At 39.8% G+C, this 11,014-nt stretch overlaps 1 protein-coding gene across 1 annotated transcript; it reads left to right on the top strand.

Annotated features, from left to right (window-relative positions):
• Positions 1–2,591: 2,591 nt before the first annotated feature.
• On the top strand, positions 2,592–10,622 carry ccr12a (chemokine (C-C motif) receptor 12a). Its single transcript, XM_085255057.1, has 2 exons — positions 2,592–2,854; positions 7,679–10,622. The coding sequence occupies exon 2, from the start codon at positions 7,693–7,695 to the stop codon at positions 8,773–8,775; it is 1,083 nt and encodes a 360-aa protein (XP_085111183.1). The 5' UTR covers positions 2,592–2,854; positions 7,679–7,692; the 3' UTR covers positions 8,776–10,622.
• The last annotated feature ends 392 nt before the right edge of the window (positions 10,623–11,014 follow it).

Below are 11,014 nucleotides of genomic sequence, written 5' to 3'. Positions count from 1 at the left end.
CGCTTTTCTGTTCTTCCTGTGTTGCTTCGTGCAGGTGCAGCAGTTCCTCCTTTTTTCCTGCCTGTCAGCTTAGACATTGTCATACTGCACTTAAACTATAACAGCTGAAATAACTCTAATAGAAATGAATACATAAAGAGACAAAAGGAACCTGGGAACAAGAGGAGCCTGTAGAGCATTTATCGAGCTCTGGCTGCAAAAGCTTACTGACAAGACAGTTTGAAAACAATATATTAAAAAGAACAAAGTTCATAACTTCATATTAAAATTTCAGGTCTGGAAAACACATTTGGGTTCAGTTTAATGACAAGTTGGTCTGTTTCTATATTTAAAATTAAATGACACGATGATCTGACATCCTGGCTTCCTCTTGCTGTTGAGTGTGTGTTGTACCTCATCTCTGTTCGGAGTTGAACGACGAGTTGTTTCGACTTTAGTGTAGATGCTTCAAAGATTCCATACATCCCACATCCTCTTCATGTAACCCCTTCAGCTTATTACACACATCTCATTATATATTAGCATTCTATAGCAGATGTATATGACAACATGAAAACTCTACTTTTATGTCCAGCTTGCACTGGGACAGTTTGTGTGAGGCGGCAGGAATGAGAATCAGCACTTCCAAGTCTGAGGCCGGAAACAGGTGGAGTGGCTGCCCCAGGTGGAGGAGTTTAAGTATCTTGGGGTCTTCTTCACAAGTGAGGGGAGCAGGAGATGTATAGATGGATGGGTGATGCAGCCACTGTGCCGGTCCATCACGGTGAAAAGCAAGCCAAGCATAAAAGCAACCTGTGGTCATGAGCTGTGGGCAGTGACCAAAAGAATGAGATCACAGATACGAGTGGAGGAAATGAGCTTTCTCTGAATGGTGACTGTGCTCTCAGAGATGGGCTGAGGAGTTCATCTGTGAAGGGCTCTTCTTTGGTAGACTCTGTACTCATGATGCATGCTCAATTATCCAGGTAGCTTTTAAACCACAAAACAAGCTGTGTCAAAAAACGGGTCCACCCCAAGGATCGGGTCCCCGACACAGAGTATCATAGTGTACGCTGGTAAGTGCAGGAGGACTGGCAGGATTTATACATCGGGGAAACCAAAGAACCTCTGGCTACAACACAGAAGAGCCACCTCGTCAGGCCAGGACTCTGCAGTCTATGCACACCTACAGGCCAGTGGACACTCTTTCAATGATGAGGATGTAACATCCTGGACAGGGAGGAACGCTGGTTTGTGGGCGGAGTCAAGGAGTCCATTTACGTGAAAAGGGAAAGACCATCTCTGAATCGAGGAGGGGGCCTAAGGGTCCATCTGTCACCATCTTACAATGCTGTGATTGCAGCCATTCCCCAACTCTCTGTGAATGGGACTCATGGACATTGATCAGTGGGCTTTTATTATTATTATTATTATTATTATTATGTTTATCAATTGAATTAATTAAAGGAACTGACCTCACAGCCCATTGTTCATTCAGTCACTGTGCAAATGTCCTGTTTATAAGGTTGGAAACCTGCAGTCAGCTCAGACTGAAAAAGTCACCTGGATGATGACTAAACACTGAAAACGTCCAGATGAGCAGAATCAACCGTTGGGACTGTGTACTAAACATTACCCAGTAGTTCAATTGTTTCACGTATAATATTGAAACATTTGAAATTAAAGAAACGTGTCTCAGCAGTCAGTGTCGTCAGAATCATTTTATAAATATAAGCAATATCTTTTTCAACATCAGTTGTATCTACAACCGTAACAACACTTTGATTCGTCTGTTTTTCTGCACACAGTCTAATGGGTGGTGTCCCTGCAGGGACAGATATCAGGTTCAAGTTCAAGTTCAAGATATCAGGTATGAAAAGAAATGATTGTTCAAGGAAATCAGCAGCTGTTTCACACCTCTTCTTTTTCTTATAGTTCCAGGAAAGAGGCACATATGTTCTTGTTAAGTGCGTGTGTGTGTGTGTGTGTGTGTGTGTGTGTGTGTGTGTGTGTGTGTGTGTGAGTGAGTGAGCGAGGGGGGGGTGTAAATCTGAATCATTTCACCAGCAGCTTTCTTAAGCTTCCTCTTGGCCCATCAGTTTTGTCTGATGTGGCTGTCAAACTGCTGTTTATAGTTCTGTGGTATTATAACTATATAATTGTAGATGTGAATTCTCCAGCTGCTCAGCTTATCCATCTTTATAGACACACGACTGTCCCCATCACGTGGGTTCTTTTATCCCCACACAACGTCCTAAGAAAACAACAAATTGCATTCGTTTCAGATCTCTCGTTTAGTTTGGATATTATTCTTTCCAAAGTGGCAGCAATCTTATGACTGACGTTACCTTTAACTTCTCTTTCCTATTGTTGGAAAGAGAACCAAAACTGAAATATGTGTGCAAAGAGGAAGAAGAAAGGAAGTGGTATCAGATATGATCAACTATCATTATTACACAGAAGTTTTACACCTTTGCAACCTGACATTGTTCTTATTAGCTATTGTGCTTTAGGGCAGTTTTTTAATGCTTTCAGATGTATAGATAATTAAAAAAATTTCCACACATATAAATGATTTTGTGTGTGTTATTGGCAGAAGTGTTTAAAGCCAACATAAATACAGTTACAACTGAAGTCTAAAGAACAAAAATCCTTGTTTGCATCAGTCTTCTTTTTGTCTCTTTAAAAGTGAATCAGATGGTTTGGAGACTGCTGGAGTCCACCCTTTGTCTCCTCACACTCTACCCTCTGCAGGTCTGCTCTGAGACGTCCCCTTTAAACACTCGCTGATCACTGACACGTTCAGTTGCCGTGAATCTTCCAGTGGCTCAGCATTCTTGGGTTCCTTGTTGTCCATTTTGCACTCTCTCCACGGGTGAGTTTGATTGCCTTTAAGACATTAAAATCAAGGACTTTATTTTTTTTCAAAAATAGGTGTAATATTTATATGTAACTAAAACTTCTTTATTAACTCTAAATATTCAAAGCTGGAGATGCAGAATAAATGCAGGGGGGAGATGAAGGTTTTTCATCATGTCAAACGAAGCCGAGGGCTTTACTTAGAACTGAAAACCAGTTTTAGTTTTGATATTAACAGTCACGGTAACCTGATTGAAACTTACAAACTGAACTGCTTATGTAATAGGTCCAGTTATTAAATATAGTTTAAAGTATCATTAACATTTTATGATGACGTGTATTTCAACACACACACTTGTTGTGTTGATATTTTCTTATTCTATTGCTTATTGTTTATAACTATTTATGAATAAATAGGCAACCGTAGTGGAAACAGATGTTTCCATGGGAACTTGTGTTATGGAAACATCTGTTTCCATAACTAAACATCTGATCAAAATAATATACACTGATACTGATAATGAGCCTTTAACAATCATAGCATTCAAGTTTACAGTAAGCATGCTTGTGCAGGTATTAACTGATTTATGAGTTAACCTTGTAATAGATTATTTATATGTGCAGGTTTGGTCAAACACACTTTCTCATACACAGCAAAATGTTTCTGTTTAGTGTTTTTATTTAAGTAAAGTAATGGGCACAAGTAAGTGTTTTTGCAACAGGTTCCTAGTAACAAACTGCTTAAAGATACAATTTAAAATTGTTTTTTTATGGTCTGTTATGTGTAGACGGAGCGCCGGTTCATATCTTGTGTCTTTTTATGTGTGAATGATTCATCACTCAGTGTAAACTTTCCTCTGAAAATAGCGACGCACAAAGCCTCGACTGAAAGTGAGATAGCAGTATTAGACTTCTGTTTAAAGAGTATCTAGAAAATTTTGTGAAAGTGAGTGAAAAGACATCCGATGTCCAGCGACTAAACTCTGAAGGATCTTCAGAAAGCTTGGACATCACTGCTGATGAACACTTTTTAAAAACAATTTCAAACCATGACTCTTTGAAAGCAACATTTAAAAAAATTAGGGCTGGATCAAGACTTTTGCACAGGACTGTAACTCATGGCATATAACCCTTTTAATACACTTTTAACTTTAAATCAACCCTTAACTATTCTTAATAATAACAGTAAACCGTACCGATGTTTTAAAGTAAACTCTCCTGCAATAAGAATTGAATGCAGTGTTGAACTCAGCAGGTTGAACTGAGGGCTGCACCAGCAGTGAAACGAGATGTGATATTACTCCACGTCGCTTTTCTTTTGGTATGTTATCGCAGTCTGACGATCAAAGCTGCTACATGGTTTCTGTTGATGCCTGCTGCGGTTAAGTGACAAAATACTGAAATCTATTCATTTCAATGAAGAGGAAACATTACATGGAATACTTAATTGTGCAAGACCTGCAGATTTCTGCTATTGAGAAACGTAAAGATCTGGATAGCGATGACCTTTACTAGTTATCATGCTGCGTTTTATTAACCAGTTTTTAAATAAAACAACAAAATTTGCTCCTCGACTGACTGTTGAAGTCCATGTCAGTAAACCTGCACAAACTTGATTTGTTAATCGCACTTAGAATGGATTACAATGTTCCACCATCTTTTCACCACCTTATCTTGCATATTTTTGTGTGTAGTCCAGATTGGAATTTTGGAAAACACATAATTCCCATGGACTTAAATGCAACAGTAACATAAGGTATTAACAGTTAATGTTATGTGATGTGAATGTGACCTGAATGTAATGTAGATACATTCATACACTGGTGAATGAATGTGAATGTGGTTGTTCTTCTTCCCGAAGACTTCTTCCCATCACTGATGGGAATAACGGCGTTACAAGTAACGTTTTCAGTAACGAGTAATCTAACTAATTACTATTCCTATCGTTACAACGGCGTTACCGTTACTAACAAGAAAATGCAGTCGCGTTACTATTTTTCATCAAACAGACCGCATCTTACATCAGCTGAAGGAGCTGTCTATGGAAGTAATCTGGGCGCTACAGCTTTAAGCAGTGCCCAGCGCTCCACTGCTTAAAGGTTTGCTGTATGTTAGAGTTTTGTTTTATGCCTGCCTATGTTCCCTCTGTCTGTCCATGGTGTCACTGTGTCTGCTCGTGAGTCTCTGTTAAGGTCAGTGTCTAACAATGAGCCTGGTCCTCTAACAGACACAGAGTCCTCTGTGTCTGTTAGTTTCCTGTTTTATTCTGAAGGTCCTTGTCTCATGTGAGTGTGTTCAGCTTACGTTTCCCCTGCCTCGTCAGCTGTGATTTCTCCCAGGTGTGTTCCCCTCCTGTCTCCCCTGATTACTGCTGTGTGTATTTAAGCCCTGTGTTCTCCTGCCTGTTGCTGGTTCATCTGCCTTATATGGTGTTTTGTTCTCTGGTCTGCGTCAATCTCCTCCGTCATCCTGAGTGGTTTCCCTGCGTCTGTCTGTGTCTCTGTGTCATTCTCCCCGTTTGGTTATCATTTCAGGTTTGCTCTTTAGTTTTCCCAGTTTAGGTTTACCCAGTTCTGTTTTTCGCCATCCTCGCCTTGTGTATTTTCCACCTTCTTTATAAAGCTTCCTCACATCTGAAGTGCCTGCGTTTTGGGTCCTTTAACAATTCCACACAGCTCATCCTACGAGCCGCGACAGCTTATGAGCAAAAAGCCCAGCCCTTTCGTGTTGGTGGAAAAATGCACCGTGTCGACCAATCAAATATGATATGGCGACATGACATTTGGTTGTTTAGGGAGAGGAGTGACGGCGAGAGAGAGAGAGAGAGAGAGAGAGAGCAGAAAAAGAGAGAGAGAGAGAGAGCGAGTTTTGAGATGTGAGAGATTTGTGACGTTTAGCGTGTTTGGAGCGTGTAGTTAATGTGTTGTCTTGTGTAGTTAATGTGTTGTCTTGTGTAGTTAATGTGTTGTCTTGTGTAGTTAATGTGTGGTGTTGTGGATAGTTTTGTGTTGAGGCGGCTGCTGTCTCCAGGTAGAAACAGCAGTGACACACCTGCTGCTGTCAGACCTGCAGGTATCAGGCTGTGATGTTTCCTTTATAGTGGACAGAAATTATTGTTTTGTAGTGGCACAAATAATTTGTGGCATCTTATTGAAGAACAGCTGATTGTTCTGTAAATAGTTTGAAATGGTCATTAAAAAAAGGTAAATGGCTGCAAATAACTTTGTTTGCAAAACTTGTGCGTAGGATTTTAAAATTGACCATTTATATTTGCATTTAAAGTTATGAAATATGATTCAATAAACATGTTTGTGGTTGTTACAGTAAAAATATCACTTTTTCTACTCGGATTTTATGTTTTTTGTCTGATTTGTGTCTGAACTGTAGATTCAGACAGGTGAGGTTGTGCTGATGATTCCAAACAAGGCAAATAAACAGTTTTTAAATGTGGAGGGAAAATCAAAAGTAGTTACAAATGGCCAATTCAGAAAAATTCAGAGGAAGAAATGTAGTTTCAGTTTGCAATCTGATGGGACTGCAGTGGCAAGTTAAACATGTGAGGTATTTATAAATATTTTATTGTTTTTGCAAAAGAGCACTTTTAATAATCACGTTGTGTTGGGATGAGCCTGGTTAATGTAACATTATTCCAGATTGTTACATTGCAAATACAACAGCCTACTCTAAAGTTCAAATGTAAATGAGCCTGTTTTGCTGAAAATGAGTCATTTCTATTACACACCAGTGGAGAGGATCAGGGCTTGTTTAAGTCAGCAGTTTCTCTTCTCCGTTTTGAAACAAATGAACCCAACAGGATGGAGTATGCAATGATTGTGTCAGGGCTCTGTGTGCGGGTAGGCGGAGAGGAGGATCCAAGTGCAGGATTCGAACACAGAATTGTAAATCAGAACCTCAGCTTTATTGCTGGCATGAAAACCAAACGTGAAGTGACGTGACTACAGAAACCAAAGAAACACACAGGCATAATCTGAGGGTACAAAGCGACACCGAGCATGGGAAAACACAGGGCTTAAATACACAGGGTAGTAATGAGGGAATGGGCAACAGAAGGGAGACACAGCTGGGGGAGATCAGGGCTAACGAGACAGGGGGAACAAAGCTGCACACACTAACCTAAGACACAGACTTTCACAATAAAACATGAAACACTAATAATAAACATCACTACAACAAGAGAATGAGAAAACAATCCAAAACACCAAGATAACTGAAACACAAAGTACCAGAGAAACAAAGAATAATCCATGATGCAAAAGTAAACCAAAACATAAACTCAATTGCTGGGTCCAACGGACCCAGAACCGTGACAGATTGGGTTAGTTATTTCATAATGCTACTCTGTCCTTATATCTTTGAAAGGAGTGCCTTATATTGATCTTCAATAGTCCTGGCCATTTTTGTACCCATCAAACTGTGTCTGATAATATATAGCATGAAGTTGGGATGCTCTGTGAAATAGGAATAAAAGCAGAATGCAGTAATTTGCTAATCTCATCAACCTGTGAGAAGTTGGAATAAACTTCTTTGGAGCCCATTGCTCCTGAGAAACCAATTATTGTTGTGAATTTTACATTGGAATGATTACTTGTGCGCTGATTTACATTAGTGCACAAATATAGTGTCATAGCTAGTTATATAGCTATGGGAATAATGGCATATCATGCTGTCCCTGAGATCCTTTGAGATGTTTTAGCAGAACCCTGTCTGGCAGTCTCACACTAAGGGACAAGGTGCCTAAACTCATCAGATGTTCCTTCTTGTGTTTTATGAGCATTTTTTTCCTGACTAAAACGAGTCTTTAATGTTTCTTGTGCCACAGGGTAAACCGCAGCCATGGACGATGGAGATGACCAATTTAGTATCTTCATGACTCTGTTTAACGACACAGAGACGACTGACCAAAGCTACGTGGTCAGTGAAACTGTCCGGCTCTGTGACAAGAAAGGTGTCAATGAATTTGGTGCAAAATTCATCCCAGTTTTCTACTATGTCAATTTCCTCTTGAGTTACCTTGGCAACGGGCTTGTCCTCTTCATCATCTACAAGTATGAGAAGCTCAGCACAGTGACAAACATCTTCCTCCTGAATTTGGTCCTGTCCAATATCCTCTTTGCCGCCAGCCTCCCCTTCTGGGCCACGTACCATCTATCTGAGTGGATGTTTGGAAATGCCCTATGTAAGATGGTCAGCAGTGCCTACTTTATTGGTTTCTACAGTTCCATCCTCTTCCTTACACTTATGACATTTGACAGATACCTAGCAGTGGTGCATGCAGTGGCAGCTGCCAAGAGCAGGAAAAAGCTATATGCTATCATTGCATCTGTGATCGTTTGGTGCATCAGTATTGCAGCGAGTGTGAAAGAGCTGGTTCTTCGAAATGTCTGGAAGCATGCTGTTACTGGACTGATGTGCGAGGAGTCCGGATTCACAGAGGACACCATGAAGCGCTGGCGTCTTTTCAGTTACTACCAGCAATTTCTGCTCTTCTTTCTTCTCCCCCTGTTCATGGTGATGTACTGCTACATCAGCATCACCATACGCATCATGTCCACCCGCATGAAAGAAAAGTGCCGTGCCATAAAGCTCATATTTGTCATCATCTTCACATTCTTCGCCTGCTGGACTCCATATAATATCGTCATACTTCTTCGAGCAATACAGATCTCCAGTTCCATTGAAGAATCGTGTTCTAGCGCAGAAAGCTTGGACTATGCACTTTATGTGACCCGAAACGTTGCCTATTTGTATTGTTGCATTAGTCCTGTGTTTTACACCTTTCTAGGAAAGAAGTTTCAGAGCCACTTCAAGAGGCTGGTGGGTAAGAAGATTCCTTGTTTGAAGAGACACATTAGCTTCAATAGCCAGAGCACCAGGACAACGTCACAGCGGACACCACACTCTTTATACGAGTACTAAACACCCACATGTGTGTTGGTCTACTGTTGTAACGTCTCTCACTGATGCATTCTTTAGGCCATCTGTCACCAATGTAACTGGCAAAGGTCAGAGATGATGGCCACAATCATTTTGTTATATCCCTGCAGCACCAAACCAGTCTGGCCCCGTGTTCGTTGTGTTGCGTTACAAAGTAATTACATTACATTTTTCAGTGATGCAGTAATGTAACATTTTACTGTAGCAAATTCAGTAATTACATTAGTTACAATTATGTTGTTACTTACAAAGGTTCTTCAGTTGTCTAAGTACAAGTTGGTTTTTACAGCACATTTCACAGACAGATGTCAGAGAGGCATCTGTGCACCAAGCAGATACAAAAACAAAATCTGTTTCATGTTTATATGGTTTTTTTTCTTCCTACTACTTGAACAACTGATTTCAGTTCATGTGCAAGTGGAGGAAAATGCTGGCGCTTTGGGAGATGTGAACATTTATTTTTCTTGTATAACAGCGTGGTAGCACAGTGCAAACTGCATCCAGGGCAGAAAAAAACTCTTTATACTGCTAACACAACTTTGGCTCAATCATCGGCTCAGACAGCATGCTAATGCAACGCTAGCTGAGAACCCAGAGAGATTTTAAAGCTGAGTCTTTGCCAACCCAAGCTCAGCAGACAGAACTTGAACTGCAACAGGTACCAAAACGTGATTAGCAGTCAAACTTCCAGTGTGCTGTGGCGACCGCTTTGAAGGCTGGTTCCATCTTTGCTTTGTTGTCATTTTTGTGTTCATATGTAAATACTAGAAAGAAATCATATAGGTAGCCTAATATGCAACGAATCCTTCTCTTATTAAACATAAACAATGTAGAAATACTATTGAAGTGTACTTTTATTTGATACCTACAGACACTGATACAATTATTAGGCTACTTAAAAACACGTTGCCTTGAATTATATAATTATAATAATGCATGTGAAAGTTTGATATTCTGAATCTTTGTTTAAGGAAAAGTTTTTTAACTGGACAATCTAACGTTTTAATCTAATACTCTTCACTCCACCCTGATAATAAGCAATCTTTAGTTGACTTCACTCGTCTCCTGCTGCGCCGCTCTGTCAGATTAAGTTTTAAACCTGCTTCATGTTTGTCACGTGTTTAAATCAAGAGTGCCTAACTGAAATCATCCAATAATGTTCTATTTGTGTTAACATGTATTAGACTCATACTCAAGAACAGCTATGAAATTACTTTTGGTATGCATACTTCATGTGTTACGTTACAGTTATATCTACTATAGTCATGCTGTAGAATTATGATTATGTGTTGCCGAAATGAAACAACTGATTGTCTGGTCAGTCTCTGGTTTGTGATTTTCAGGCAGCAGAGCAGAGTGGGATCATATATTTGAGAAAGTGCGAGCTAACAGCTCTATGTTTGCTGGATAAAGTGATGTTGGTATTAATCGTTTGTAGGTGTTATGTGGATGTAGCCAAAAAGCTGAATGAAAAGATCAACCCAGGATGCTTCTGGAAACATGTATTATTACCAGGCTGATATGTAGTTATGTTATAAACCCATATGTTATTCACAATACAGAAAACATTGCACATTTAAACTGAGACATCAAATTCAAAATGAACTATTTGATTTGACACAGGCTTTTTGGAACTGGGGTTTCATTTCAACAGTTTAAAGCTACTGAATGATGACGTTTTGGCTACTTCTGCACCTACTGCATATTTCTGTATTCTGCTTTATGATTTGATGGTTTTTATATTGACTGTTCTTGTATTGTAACATAATGTATATGTTTGCAATGCATCTGTATCTTTTAAATAAACTGTATGGATGATTTAAACTTTTCCTCACTGCCATCTGTCCTTTTATGGAAACATTTATTACCACTTTGGGAGTCTTAGCAAACGACCAGATTAGTTCCCTTTTCTGACAGAACATCTGGTTGTTGCTTCCTGTCACTTACGCATTTTCTAGTGAATCACCTCATGCAACAGGACAAAATAACTATGTATTGCAGCAACATGCTGAAATGATGAAATAGGCTTGGTTATCTGTACAGTGTGAGTCAGTGTTGTTACAAATATTGTTCGTCATTTTCATAAACACTGGCCTGAGGATCTGGATGGCCATCACCCTGAGCACGCCGTATCTACTGAGCTGGGTTGGGTCTGGTATGCTCCAGCACTTACAGCAAGAAGGTTCGTAGCTAAAAACCCAGCTGGGGCCCAATGATACTG

This window comes from Mchenga conophoros, linkage group LG18 (assembly GCF_057382185.1).
Source record: "Mchenga conophoros isolate Kocher_MC1m ecotype Shallow Benthic linkage group LG18, M_conophoros_male_GT1.1, whole genome shotgun sequence".
Taxonomy (NCBI): Eukaryota; Metazoa; Chordata; class Actinopteri; order Cichliformes; family Cichlidae; genus Mchenga; species Mchenga conophoros.
Note: the sequence above shows the minus strand (reverse complement) of the source record. Positions and strands in the feature narration are given on the sequence as shown.